The 14,944-nt window shown below is 46.7% G+C and overlaps 1 protein-coding gene across 1 annotated transcript in view; it reads right to left on the bottom strand.

The window, feature by feature from the left end:
* Positions 1-2,526: 2,526 nt before the first annotated feature.
* Positions 2,527-14,944, bottom strand: part of NOL6 (nucleolar protein 6) — a 69,708-nt gene continuing 57,290 nt past the window's right edge. The window contains exons 24-26 of the mRNA XM_081929604.1: positions 11,445-11,645; positions 5,246-5,347; positions 2,527-2,986 (exon numbers count right to left, since the gene is read on the bottom strand). Of these exons, the coding sequence (XP_081785730.1) occupies positions 2,837-2,986; positions 5,246-5,347; positions 11,445-11,645 (453 nt within the window). The 3' untranslated portion in view covers positions 2,527-2,836. The remainder of the gene's footprint in view (positions 2,987-5,245; positions 5,348-11,444; positions 11,646-14,944) is intronic.

Genomic DNA, 14,944 nt, shown 5'->3' on the forward strand with positions numbered 1-14,944 from the left:
CCTTCTGAGTTGGTCTGTTCTACCGTTCAGCAGTGACTACATTATTACATGAACACAGTTCCACAGCATTTGATATTTTGGCTCAGGATTTCAGTGTTTGATCTAGGGAAGGGTTTGTACCAACACCTGACCAATAAGGAGTTTGTCAGCAAATGGCAGAAAACCATGGCTAGAAAAGCCACCTCTGTTGGTCTGTCACACACACACCTCGCAACTGTATTACCTGGCTTACGAAGGCGCCCTAAAGATGTTAAAGCAATTATGGGATAATACACACAGTGACTTGCGATCTCGATCACATGCAGTCTGTAGTCTGCTGACAGTAGGAGTACAATATGGGCAATGTCTTTAAGTTAACACCTTACATTAAAAACCTGACAGTACCAAATTATCGAAGGCTTTTCACCAAAGCCAGACTAAACGTCTTTCCTTCTGCAGTGTTGGATGGCAGGTTGAGAGGAGTTCCCTACCAGGACAGACTTTGCTCATGTGCTCAAGACATCGATTCTATAAAACATATTTTGCTGCACTGTGCGAAATATGAGCAAGCTGAACTGATATTACCCTTGCTGGTTGGTACCTTTCCCGGGAAAATCAGAGGCTCACTATGTCAGGTTCCTATTGGAAGACCGGACAAAGGCTAGAACATTAGCAGTGGCAAAGTTTTTATCGGTGGCTGAAAGAACCAATGATCCCTATCTTTTCAACAAAATGCTTGTTTAACCTGGAGGTAGGGTGTCTGAATTGTGCATTGCTTTGTAACGATTTGTTGGGTCTCTGGACCGTAACAAAGATTGATTGATATTTTCATTTACATACATTCATTCGAAATAAGATGAGTTTATGAAGCAATTCTATATCCTCCCGCCACGCTGACAAAGAATTCTGCTAAATGGTAGTCAATATCCGGAATCACTGTTCAGTATTGGACATCATATTTGCTGAATACACAAAGCTTCACAGCTTGTCTTTCATCGTACAAAGTCTGGTACCTCGCTTCATTTAAAGATTTTCATGGACTTTGAGACTAAAGATTTCATTTTGGACTTGTTATGGTTTGAAGGAATTCTTTAAAAGATTGTCTATTGCGTATGTACATGGTCATCGTGTCGCCTAGACATTGCTGATGTTCTACCGTTGAACAGCTCTGAAAGTTCTTCCTGATGCTTAATCAGGATCTCCTTCCTTGTGACTTTAATCCATCGGTTTGGGTCCTAGCCCCTGGAGCAGGAGAAAACATGCCTGCCCCATCTTCTGTGTGACAGCCCTTAAGATATTTGGAGACGACTCCGTCTTCTCTTTTCCAGGCTAAGCATAGCCAACTCCCTTGAGCGTTCCTCATTTCTACTCATCTTCTATGAACGCAGTGGTGGAACCGCAAAGCATTAACTGATGTCGCAAGTGATGTTGCAAAAATATCAACCACAAGGCTGCAATATGAGTGTGCTGTGGCTCCTAACTAGAGCTTGGGGTTTTGTTTTGGTTTTTTTAAATGAATTAACAGCAGCACAACATTCTGCATCTTGAAAGCCTCTGTCTATTTTAAAAGTGGGAGATAGGTTTCTAGTCCTTAGGGCTGTGGATACGGCTTTCAAGGTGGAGAGATAACAGGAGGGAGTTCAGGAGGTGACCCCCACCATAGCTAGGAAAATCAGAATGAAGAAGGCAAAACAAACTTTGCAAAAGTGAGTACAAGTGCATTTGCACCTCGTACCTACGGGACCACCTCTCCCGGTATGCCCCACGGAGGACCTTAAGGTCCATAAATAGCAACACCCTAGAGGTCCCGGGCCCTAAGGAAGTCAGATTAGCCTAAACCAGAGCCAGGGCCTTTTGAACACTGGCCCCGGCCTGGTGGAATGCTCTGTCTCATGAGACTAGGGCCCTGCAGGATCTGATTTCTTTCCGCAGGGTTCTTTCCGCAGAGTTGTTCCGCCTGGCCTTTGTCTTGGAATCAACTTGATTCCATCCCTCTTTCCTTTTTCCTTTCTCCTTCTGTGATGGAACTCCTATTTGGGGACTTCCCTGGCTTTTTTCTGGCCCACGTAGGACCAGTCTGGATAGTTGGCCTTGGTGAAGACTGGACGTTTTCATCCCCCAAAAAGTTTTTGATTGAGTTTCTACTAAAATGAGGCTGCATTTTAATGTTGTATTTTAATCTTGTTTTTAAGTTGTATTTCAATCAATTGTTTTATATCTGGTGTTAGCGCCCTGAGCTCGGTCTTGGCTGGGGAGGGCGGGGTATAAATAGATGATGATGATGATTATTATTATTTCTGCAGGCTAAAGGGCTCTGACATGGAAAATGGGAGCAAGCTTTCAGAGATTCTTCAGCTGTGAAGCTTGTACTTCAGGGGGTTGGCCTAGATGACCTTTGGAGACCCTTCCAATTCTATGATTCTAAGGTATAAGCATCCTGAATCGATTTAATGCCTGGGAGAGAAAATACTCCCATAGTGAGTTCTGTATGTGCTAACTCGAGAGTAAAATAAGCTTTGGAGAAAACAGCATTTCACACCTTGACCGTTTTAAGAGGGTGTGATGTTTTAATTAGAATTCCACTGGACGAATAAAGGGAAATGTTCCAATTATTTCCTTGGCCTCGAAAGGTGGCGGAAGGAGGATTTAATAAGAGTTTCTACAATAACAAGAGTCCTTTATTAGGGAGGTCAAGTTTCTCTAAACTGGATGAGTCTACAGGAGGAAATAGGATCGAGAGAAGTTTGTATGTAATAAAAATACCTTTCTTATAAGACAGTTCTAAGTGGAAAAAGTTATGGGTGACAACACACCCTGGGCAACACTTTATACATGCAGCACAAAGTTCCAAAAGGTTCTAAATGGACCATTTCTCTGTACGGGCCTCTACTGACTTGACCAATCCTTCTCCCAAAATCTTGAAGTCTTCCAAAATGGCCTCCACATTGGGAACTGTCAGAGGCTCAGGGGCGAGGGAAGACATCATTCTTCCTTTCATGCTCAGCGCCTGTGACGGAAAGAACAGATATAATAAGCAAGTGAGTTCAGGCCGTGGTTCAACCCAAACAATGTACCAAAACCGGGTTTAGAACCCAAAATCTGAACCGAGGCTCTGAACAGGTGGGCAAACCATGGTTTGCACCTCGCCTGTCAGGTTTCATTGTCCATCTGCTCAGCATATCTACTTCTGTGCTACAAGAGCTTCCAGAGGTGCAGAGAGCGTGGTTTTCCCATTTAGGTACCGCAACAAACCTTGGTTAGCACAAACCATGGTTTCTAAACCACCACCTTTTCAGTGGTGACACTCAGTATTTGCAATTTCTTCCCCAAACCAACTTGCACAGAGCTGACCTTTACCTTTACAATGCCAGGTTGTAAAGGTTAAGTAAAAAAATACCCTTTTTTACTTATCTGGCCAATTTAAGATGGTCTGATACTGTTTCTATCTTATTGGTATAGATTCTATGCTTTGCAATAAATAATCTGTTGCTTTAGCGGGAAAACTGTTCTAAAACCTTCCAGTTACTCTGGAAGAGCGAAGAAGAAACCTTTGCTAAGCAATATGGTTTGCTAAGCCGTACTCGAGTTTCTCCTTCAACCATGGTTTGGCATGATGCTTGAATTGAGCCCCGCTCCCTAGGCCTTGCTAGCTTCTGAAACTGAAAGATGATCTGAGCCATTTTGAGCAGAATCTGTCTGCCAACAGCACCCTAGCTGATGCACATAGCTACCCTGTTTCCCCCAAAATAAGACAGTGTCTTATATTAATTTTTGCTCCCACAGATGCGCTAGGTCTTATTTTCAGGGGATGTCTTATTTTTTCCATGAAGAAGAATACGGTACACATTTATTGTTGAACAACAACAAAAAAAGGAAATTTATTACCTGTATGCGGTACAATGCCTTACGGTAGCTTCGGGGGCCTTATATTCCGGGGTGGCCTTATTATCGGGGAGGTCTTATATCGGGGGAGGCCTTATATTACAGCGAGAGGCAAAACTGGAAGTAGGACTTATTTGGGGGGGGTGTCTTGCTTTTGGGGAAACAGGGTATCAACTTTTCCCTTTTCTTGTGAGGAATCCTATTCGGAATAAGGGAATGTCCCTTAAAAAAAGGGAAAAGTTGGCAGCTATGCTGATGCACAAAATACATACACAACAGCACAGGGGCAGCCAGTGTGGTGCACCTGCCACCATGAGGACTAGGAACTTTGCTAGTAAAAAAAGGATGGTGGTGTTGGGGTGGGGGTGGGGAAAGGATGCTTGATTATTCGGCCGGCTCCATCAGATTCCATGCTAGAGGCTCTGTTCTGCAACCAGTTGGGAATGCCAAGCCACGCAAATCCCAACACCCTCTGACTCTTTTATCCCCATGAGCAGTTGCAGTTACAAGGCAGCAGCCATGTAGATTTATTTATCCTTTGGCTGAAAGCCAGCAGTTCCCCACCCTCTGCTCAAGTCACCTTTCCCTCCAGCTACCATACATCTTGCACTTCCAAAGTGGCGTCTTATGTGAGCTCACTGCAAAGCCCTTCATCAATCAGCTCTGGCCTTTCTCGTTCCTCATCTTCTTTTGCACCTGCTCTCTCTCTCAATCTTCCAGCTTACTCCTCATCTATCCCCCTCTTACACCTTTTCTCCCCTCCAACCAAAAGGTATCTGCACATTTCTCCATGCCGCGGGCTGAAACAGCAGCCCCTCGCTCATCGGCCAAGATATCCCCTTTCTCTGCAAGCCTCTCCCTGAGCCATCCCTGCCTGTGTCACTTAACATCAGCTCTAAGCATTCTGGGACGTGGGTGGTGCTGTGGGTTAAACCACAGAGCCTAGGGCTTGCCAATCAGAAGGTCGGCGGTTCGAATCCCCACGACAGGGTGAGCTCCCGTTGCTCGGTCCCTGCTCCTGCCAACCTAGCAGTTCAAAAGCACGTCAAAGTGCAAGTAGATAAATAGGTACCGCTCTGGCGGGAAGGTAAACGGTGTTTCCGTGCACTGCTCTGGTTCGCCAGAAGTGGCTTCGTCATGCCGGCCACATGACCCGGAAGCTGTACGCTGGCTCCCTGGGCCAGTAAAGCGAGATGAGCGCAGCAACCCCAGAATCAGCCACGACTGAACCTAATGGTCAGGGGTCCCTTTATCTTTACCTAAGCATTCTGGCAGGCAGAACGCTCTCTCGCCACCTCTATTTGCTACCCAGTGCCTTGCACCCTGTGCAACCCAGGTTACAAAAATACACACGGTCCAAATCCCAGGGTTCAGACCGCCTCACCTTGAAAGGCTGTGGCTCGAAGGCCGAAGGCTTCCAGAGGACTCCCATTACCTCTCCTCCATGCTTGTCGTAGAAAAACATGGCCAGGTCACCAAATGCCTCCTGCAAAGGAGAGAAGTTTGGAAGAGACCGGGGTTAAGCTGATGGTTTTGGAAGGACAACATCGATCTAAACCTGCATTGATACAGAGGTGCCAAACGAAAACTTATGCAAAAATTGCATGGGTAGAACGTATCATGAATGTGTACGTTACAAACGGAACAATTTAAAACTACGATAAGGTGTAGAAAGAGGACTCTGAAAGCAACGAATTTAAAACTTGAGCTAAGCATCACTGGTTCCAATTATTCCCAGGGGTTTTTAGAATGTTTTATCGTTTTACTGTTGTTAGCCGCTCTGAGCCCAGCTTCGGCTGGGGAGGGTGGGATATAAATAAAATTTATTTATTTATTTATTTTATTATTATTATTATTATTATTATTATTTTCAATGCAGATGCGATGTCCTCAAAGCCATTCCACCTTGCAGCGTTTTAGGTTATGTAATGTTATTCGTTCCTGTGATGTGACCAGGTTGGGTTTAACCAAGAAGAAATAAAAAGTTGTTTATGAGATTTATTCCAGATCTTAGGTATGTTGATTATCTCTGGCACTTGCAAGTTAACACCTGGTCTGTGATATGCAGATTGCACAGAAACTCAAAAAATAAGGCGCTCAAAGGCGAGGGTTGTTGTGAGACACGGCGGAGGAATGCGTTCCTGCCCCAGGGGGAGACTGAGCAGCCTGAATTTGGCTTCTCTGTCGCATTATGGCTAGGGAGAAAACTGAGAGGAGGGTCAGACGGACAGATGGAGATTGGGTGAAGCTTGCCAATACATTCCTATAAGGGGAAATGAATTCATGTAAGACTTAAGTTGGGCACGTCTTGCCCCATCAGCCGCTGCAAATAAACAAATGACTCTAAAACGGTTTAGAACTGAGCAAAGCCTCAACATCACCTACCCATATATCTGCCCAACGCCCATCAAGGTCACACACGGGTCAATCTTTATCTCTGTTAAGACCTACCCTGACATAAGAGATTCACAGAAGACTGGTGTAAATTTACGGAATATTTGAAAAGCAATTGTGACAATCAGATTACGTTCGTAGGTTTGCAAGAAGTTTTGCGAGGTGAGTTATTTGAATTATTGCAAAAATGGATAAAGAGGAGGATTGTAAGTTAAGACGATTAAAGGTAATATGAATTTAAGAAATGCAGAAGAAATAATAAGAATGGTGGATCATCAGAGGTGCTGATGGAAGTCCAAAAAGATATATAGATAGATGATAGATAGATAGATAGATAGATAGATAGATAGATAGATATAGATATAGATATAGATATAAAGACCTACCCTGACATAAAGGTAATGCATCATTGAATGGACAAAACAAAGCTGAGCTCCTGTTGAATTCTCTATTTGTTTTAAGGGGAGAGGAAGAAAGACCAGTAGCTTTTCCTAAGCAGCTCAGCGCAGTCCCTGATGTCCCAAGGCCACGCAGAGAGCCCCTCTTGTGTCACAACAACACCTGGAAAATAGCCGGTAAACTGACTCTGCAAACTGCTTGCTTGTTTCGCAACGTAGGCGGGAAACAGATTTCTAGATTAGCTTGCTGCGCATAATGCACCCAAGGGGCTCAGAGACTATGAGGGAGATTTCCCCCAACCCACCCCGGATGTTTTGGACTACAGCTCGGCTTTGCAGGCTGGGGCTTGTGGGAATTGTAACCCAAAACATTTGGATGGCAGCAGGTTGGGGAAAGCTGCCATTACCCTCCTTCCACATAAATGAATGGTTAACGTTCACTCACAGAATCATAGAACTGCAGTTGGAAGGGACACCCCCTCTAAGGAACATCTAGTCCAACCCCCTGCAAAGCAGGGATCTCAACACACCGTCCCCCTTCCAATGTGAAACCATACCAGACCCTGCTTAGCTTTGCGAATGCGCTAGCAGTTTTATTGCTGGACAAGGACAAGAAGGGGGAACTGAAATTGCATTTTAACCTGTATTTTAAATTGTTTTTTTCTCCCCCCCCCATTACATTTTTATTGTAATTTTACTGATGTTAGCCACCCTGAGCCCGGCTTCGGGTGGGGAGGGTGGGGTATAAATAAAATTATTATTATTATTATTATTATTATTATTATTATTATTATTATTATTATTATTAAGCTCTACCCTCAAAGTATACCACTGCAGTCGTGTCAAAATCTCACTTCCATCAAACCCCTCCTCTGGGTCCAGTTTGTCTTTTCGTTAATAAATCGTTCCCAGAGTTGGCAAGGTTCGTTTGATACCAGGAAACCGAGCCTTTAGCACCACCGTCCTAGTCCCATGGAACTCCCTGCCACTAGAGATTCCTTCTGTGCCAGCTCTACAAATACCTGCTGGAACGGTTTCTGTTCTGCCAAGCCTATGAGGGCAATTAAGAGAACACTCTTCCACGGTGATGAACTGATGCCTGCTATTTAATTTTCTAATGGTTTTATTGTATGGGCTTATGTTTTTATTGCTGTAAATTGTGTGTGTGTAACGCAACATTGGTATAGAAATAATTTTATTTGTATGCAGCAAGCTATTAATATATATTAATAACTAATTAATACTATATTAAGTCTGCACGGTCGTTGGCTCAGCCACTAACCTCACATGACCTGATAATAACTCAGCCTATGCACGTGCATAAGAAAATAAGAACAGCCGGATCAGGCCCATGCCCCATTTAGTCCATCATTCTGCTCTCACAGTAGCCACCCAGGCGCCTCAAGGGAAAACTGAAAACCCATGCCTCCTGTGGGAGTGAGTTCCACAGATTAACTGTAAAGAGGAGGCGATCCTGGGCTGCCCCTGCAGAGGGTGAGGGAGGCCAGGTTTAAGTTTGTGCAACGGAAACAGTTGACCGGGTGCAACGGAAACCACTGCACATTGCAGCGGCTTTCCAATTCTTTTGAGCCCATGGTGCCTTTGACCAACTGCATATTTTCTGCGGCTCCCCTGTGGGGTTCAATTACAGGATGTAATGCACATACCATTCTGAAGGAAATCAGCCCTGAGTGCTCACTGGAAGGACAGATCCTGAAGATGAGGCTCCAGTACTTTGGCCACCTCATGAGAAGAGAAGACTCTCTGGAAAATACCCTGATGCTGGGAAAGATGGAGGGCGCAAGGAGAAGGGGACGGCAGAGGACGAGATGGTGGGACAGTGTTCTCAAAGCTACCAACATGAGTTTGACCAAACTGTGGGGGGCAGTGGAAAACAGGAGTGCCTGGTGTGCTCTGGTCCAGGGGGTCAAGAAGAGGCGGACACGACTAAACAACTAAACAACAACAATGCACATAAGTGGGAGTAGCAGCAGCAGCAGCAGGACTCAGGCCAGAATCATGGAGAGAGAAAGATCAAGAGAGAGATTTGCAGATGTGCAGCAGGATGGCTGATATGAATAGAGAGAAAGAGGAGGAGGCTGCAGAGACACACAGGTCTCGAACGCAGATGATGATGCTATTATACTAATAAGCCTGAGAGATTACGGTTTATGTCTGGGCACAGAGGAATAAGTTGTTGTTTAGTCGTTTAGTCGTGTCCGACTCTTCGTGACCCCATGCACCAGAGCATGCCAGGCGCTCCTGTCTCCCACTGCCTCCCGCAGTTTGGTCAGACTCATGTTTGTAGCTTCGAGAACACTGTCCCACCATCTCGTCCTCTGTCGTCCCCTTCTCCTTGTGCCCTCCATCTTTCCCAGCATCAGGGTCTTTTCCAGGGAGTCTTCTCTTCTCATGAAGTGGCCAAAGTCTTGGAGCCTCAGCTTCAGGATCTGTCCTTCCAGTGAGCACTCAGGGCTGATTTCCTTCAGAATGGATAGGTTTAATCTTCTTGCAGTCCATGGGACTCTCAAGAGTCTCCTCCAGAACCAGAATTCAAAAGCATCCATTCTTTGGCGATCAGCCTTCTTTATGGTCCAGCTCTCACTTCCATACCTCACTACTGGGAAAACCATAGCTTTAACTATACGGTTAAACCATAGCTTTAACAGAGGAATATACGGGGTGCTAATCGGGCCCCCCGCCTTTTCTCATGACGGACGCTTGCTGAATGAAGCCGTATGTGCTAATAACCTCAGGAGGAATATTGCTATGTGCCCTGCCAGGATTCTGAACCTTCTTGTTAAAAACCACAGCGTGATTCAGAAGCTGCTGAAGCAACAAAACCCAGATGCTTTTAAAAAATAATAATAACAAGGAAGGGTTACCCGCTGCCTGGGAAACTTCCCTTTTGCCAGGAGTCAACGGAGACACAGATCAGGACAGAACCTGTTCTCTCGCTCTGTTGCAAGGAGATTGTCGAAGAATTGGCTGGGTCTGGGAACGGCCCGGGTGTCACCGGGTTCTCCAAAAGCAGCTGTTGCTTGCCTGCATGGCGAATCCCTCCTTTTTATCTTATTTTCCTGGAGTTTGCAGCGGCAACACCTCTGAGGCAACTTTGCGGCCTGCATTAAGCAATTTACGTCCCGGCCGAGAGAGCTAGCAGCTCTGTTGCTTACGTTTATAGGTTTCTGCCTAGGTTTCTGCTGCAGATAGAGACTTGTAAAGCTCAGCATGGCACGAGAAGAAGAGGGTTAAGTTCTCCTCCCTGCCTTGTGACAGCAGAATCCGTGGACATCCAAAGAAGCTGCACATTGGAAAATTCAGGGCAGAGCAAAGGAAATCTTTTAACTGTTAAACTGCGGAACTCACTGCCACAGCAGGCAGGCATGGCCACCAGCTCGGAAGGCTTTAATGTGTATGTGTATATGTACATAACGATTAGAATGATGATATGGTTTTATTTGTAGATGTGTGTTTTTGTTTTTTTGGGGGGGTTGTCTCTTTTTTCTTTTTTCTCATGTTCTTTTTTCTACTTGTTTGTACTGCTTTATTTTGGATTCAATGTTTGTAATTTTTGTTGTAATTTTGCATTGAAAATTAAAAAATTAAACAGTCGAACAAACAAAAACCCACACACAGCTCAAGTGTCAAAAGCCATGTTAAATAGGTGCATTTAGTATTTGCCAGAAGCTGTATAATGAAGGTGCCATGCAGCCCAACAAGGACTGAAGGTGAGAGTCAACTAAATTTTACTCAGAGTGCATTCAATAAAATACATGACCAAGTAAGGTCCATTCATTTCAACAGGTCTACTCTTGAGTAAAACCTGGCTGAGGGTGCTCAGTGGCAACAGAACTCTGGCCAACTCTTGTGAAGGAGAAAACTGCGTGGGGAAGGGGATGGAATGGAGTATCCTGCAGGAGGAGATGGCCAGCAGGCACACCAAACAATAATAATAATAATAATAATAATTTATTTATACCCCACCCATCTGGCTGGGTCTCCCCAGCCACTCTGGGCGGCTTCCAACAGAATATAGAAGCACTCCAGGCCAGACATAGCTCAGTCGGTAGAGCATGTGACTCTAAATCACAGGGTGGTGGGTTCGAGTTCTGCTCTGGGTGAAAGATTTCTGCATTGCAGGAGGGTTGGACCAGATGATCCTCATTGTCCCTTACTAACTCTAGGCTTGTATGATCCCTCTCTTCTGATCATAGCTGTCAACTTACAGATTTGAAAATAAGAGACCAGCAGCCTCGAAAATAAAGGATCAGCAGCCAAAATAAGGGATTTTAGTCAACCAGCAGCCAAACGAAACCTCAAGCGGTGGTTCCCACAGTGCAGCAACCCAGCAAAGGGGATGCAGCAAGGAAAATCACCGTCACCCCTCCACTGGGAAGCGCTGAGCAAAGGCAAGTCCCCAGGCAACGCGGCCGATTCACAAGGCATGCAAGCTCCACCCCCCAGTGGTTCTTAGACTCCTTATTGGGTGAGCAACACAGCCAAGCAACACAGTTGGAGCCTCCCTCCTCCTTGGCCGGCAGGGAGGGAGGGAGAGGAGCTGCTTCCTTTGAAACCCGGGAAATTTAAGGGACATCATCAATAAGGAACAGCAGTGAGACACGGCGCTGGGATAAGGGAGTTTCCCGCCAAATAAGGGACGCTTGACAGCTATGCTTCTGATACGAACTCAGTCCTGGCAAACGTATAACAATTTGGTGCAGCTCCCTTGTATGATTCCAGTGAGCATGGAACATATGCTTGCGTTATTTTCCCCCAGTTCCTGCTTACCTGCAGCTCCCGGAGGTACAGCTGAGCCGGGTCGTAATCCACCACTGGGAAAGCTGAGGTTTTGACAGCCGCACTGCTTTTCAACGTTCCCCGGAAGAAGGACTTGGCCGGCCGGTCCACTGCCTCCAGGTGCCTCGGGATCTGCTTGGGGTTCAGGTGGATGAGGACGTCGTAGAAGTCCAGAGGAGGGCGGAAGACCATCTGCCAAGGGGGAAGCCATGTCAAAATGGGGCTCAGCGGCAAGGGAAATGTGGAGCCGAGTCCCAAAGGAGGGGGAGAAGGAAGTTTTGCCAGCTAGCATCATCACCCAGGCCCGACCAGGGTCTCAGAAACCACAGCAATTGGTTAGCAATGCAAGAGTGACAGACTGAGCTGTGATTCCTGCACTGCAACCAGGGTTAGAATCTCAGATATATAACCCAGGTGCTTCCTTAAACCAGGGTTACAGTCGCCAAAACGGAATGCCTAGGTGCCATTTTTGGACCAGACGACTTTTTGGTTCCCTGGACATGAACCTCCAGATGGTGGAGACGTCAGGCACCATCCTGACGTCCGGGCATCTTCACTTGGTTGCATGTGGCCGACAGTCAGGTAAAGGTACCCCTGACCATTAGGTCCAGTCGTGTACGACTCTGGGGTTGCGGCGCTCATCTCGCTTTATTGGCTGAGGGAGCCGGCGTACAGCTTCCGGGTCATGTGGCCAGCATGACTAAGCCACTTCTGGCGAACCAGAGCAGCACTGCACAGAAACGCCGTTTACCTTCCCTCCAGAGCGGTACCTATTTATTTACTTGCACTTTGACGAGCTTTCGAACTGCTAGGTTGGCAGGAGCAGGGACTGAGCAACGGGAGCTCACCCCGTCGCAGGAATTTGAACCGCCGACCTTCCAATCAGCAAGTCCTAGGCTCTGTGGTTTAACCCACAGCGCCAACCCCTTGTTTATTTTTCGTGGTGCTGTGAGAGATTAGAAGGTACCACGGTTAACTTGCCCAGCACTAGGGAATGAATTAAAGATAACGTCCCTGCTTTACACGGTCCAGTAGACCTGAAGGAGCGTCTCCACCCCAGACACTGGGGTCCAGATCCAAGGGCCCTCGCTGCAAGAAGCCAAGTTACAGGGAACCAGGCAGAGGGCCTTTTAGAAGACATCTGAAGGCAGCCCTGTTGAGGGAAGCTTTTAATGCTTGATGTATTATGGTATTTTAATATTTTGTTGGAAGCTGCCCAGAATGGCTGGGGGATCCCAGCCAGATGGGCAGGATATAAATAATAAATTATCATCATCATCATCATCATCATCATCATCATCTTGGTGCTGTGATGCCTAGCACTGTGACTGAAGATAATCTCCAGATCAGGACATAAAGCTGCGAGGGTTGTGGGAGATGCCTCTGGCTTGCAGGCCTCAAGCTGGCCCTGTCTGCAGTAAGCTAGTCTTTTGGAAAATAATATATATATATATTAAAAATATCAGATCTCAGCAGCTGAAAGTCATGCAAGCACAGTGCTCCGCTTCTGCATCTGCAGAGATGCTGAATCACCGTGAGTTGAGTTTCTCGGGTTTGCTCACCAGCTTTCTCCCTGCCAAGGAGGAACCCACAGCACCAACTTTTGCAGGCTTGCAACGCAAACCGCAAAATAAGAACAGAGAGCTCTGGAAGAGGTGCTGCAACGGCATGGGAGCTTCAGGAAGTGGTTCTCACTCTCAAAAACGCCCAGCTCTACAACAACCGTATCGTGCGCAATATCATGCATCATGAGTGCGGCACTCGGGGCAGCTATGGTGACACGTCTGAGCTTTGCAAAAACAAACTGGCAACACAGCAGAAGAGACTTAGCCGGGGGGGGGGGGCGGTATCTGAATCGACTCTTTGTTCTCTCTCAAAAAAAATGACGAATTGAAATTTGATGACGAAAGCCACAGAACCGCAGAGCTAAGATAAACTCAATTCCGCAGCCTCCGTCAACTAAGATGCACCTGACAAAGTGGCCTCGAGTCCACAAAAAAATGTTAAGTGTTTAAGGTGCCACAAATGGTCTTTGATTTGCAGCAGTCGCAGAGACTAACTAATGCAGCTGCCCCTCTGGAAACCGAATCGACTATGAAAGACGAAGAGAATGATGACTTGTGACATTTCATTCTGCAGTTTTAAAATCGTTTTGAGTAATTACCGTATTTTTCGCTCTATAGGATGCACTTTTCCCCCTCCAAAAATGAAGGGGAAATGTGTGTGCGTCCTATGGAGCGAATGCAGGAACTCCCGCTGTGCTCCGGGGGCTTCAGGCAGCTATCCGCAAGCCTTCGGAGCGCAGCAGGAGTTCCCGCTGCGCTCCGAAGGCTTGCAGATAGCCGCCTGAAGCCTGGAGAGCGAGAGGGGTCGGTGCACACCGATCCCTCTTGCTCTCCAGGCTTCGCTTCGCTGGAGAGGCGCTGCACAGTTTTCCCTCTCTGCGCAGCGCCCCTTCAGCGAAGTGGGAGGAGAATTGGAAGGGGCTCCGTTCCTCCTCCCGCTTCGCTGAAGGGGCGCTGAGCGGAGAGGGGGGTCATTTTTTCCCCTGTTCTCCCCCTCCTATGGTCCGGTGCGTCCTATAGAGCGAAAAATACGGTACACAGAATCGTAGATTTGGAAGGGACACCAAAGGTCATCTAGTCCAGCCCCCCGGGCAATGCAGGAAACTCTGCTAAAGCATCCACGGTGCATTTAAACCGGCTTTGTTAGTGACGGGGAAGCAGGAGCAGCTATTGCAAGGCACTGAAGCCCCACGTCCAAGCCCTCTACTGGGACTCTTATTCGGTCATTTACAAACCTTCTGTCACGAGGACTAGAAACTTACCTTTAAAAAATGAAACGAAAGGAGGAAATCAAGTCCCAAGAGGAAAGGTTGAAGGAATTGGGTGTGTTTGCCGTGGGAAAGAGAAGGAGGAGGGAGGGTTCAGAAACCTGAATGGCTGAATGGAAGAAGGCAAAGGCGTCTTCTCTGATGACTAGATCTCATGGACAAGCAACAATGTTCACTGAACATTAGGGGGGTCATCAGCCCTTCATGCCACTTGCTTCACTGGCCAACCCCCTCCCAATCAGGTCTGTCGCTCCTTGACAGGTCCAGGTTGGCCAACAAGCCTACAGAACAGCTTTGAATAGGCTATTTTGTTGACTGCATTGCAGAGGGTTGGAAAAGACAACCAATTCTATGATTTCATGGATAGATAGATAGATAGATAGATAGATAGATAGACAGACAGACAGACAGACACAGTGTTATACCAATCAATACCTGAAGGAGCGTCTCAACCCCAATCTTTCTGCCTGGACACTGCGGTCCAGCGCCGAGGGCCTTCTGGCAGTTTCCTCACTGCGAGAAGCAAAGCTACAGGGAACCAGGCAGAGGGCCTTCTCGGTAGTGGCACCTGCCCTATGGAACGCCCTCTCATCAGATGTCAAGGAAATAAATAACTACAGTGGTACCTCAGTGTATCTGACTTTTAGAAGACATCCCT

The sequence above is a fragment of the Podarcis melisellensis genome, assembly GCF_964234715.1.
Source record: "Podarcis melisellensis genome assembly, chromosome: 11".
NCBI lineage: Eukaryota > Metazoa > Chordata > Lepidosauria > Squamata > Lacertidae > Podarcis > Podarcis melisellensis.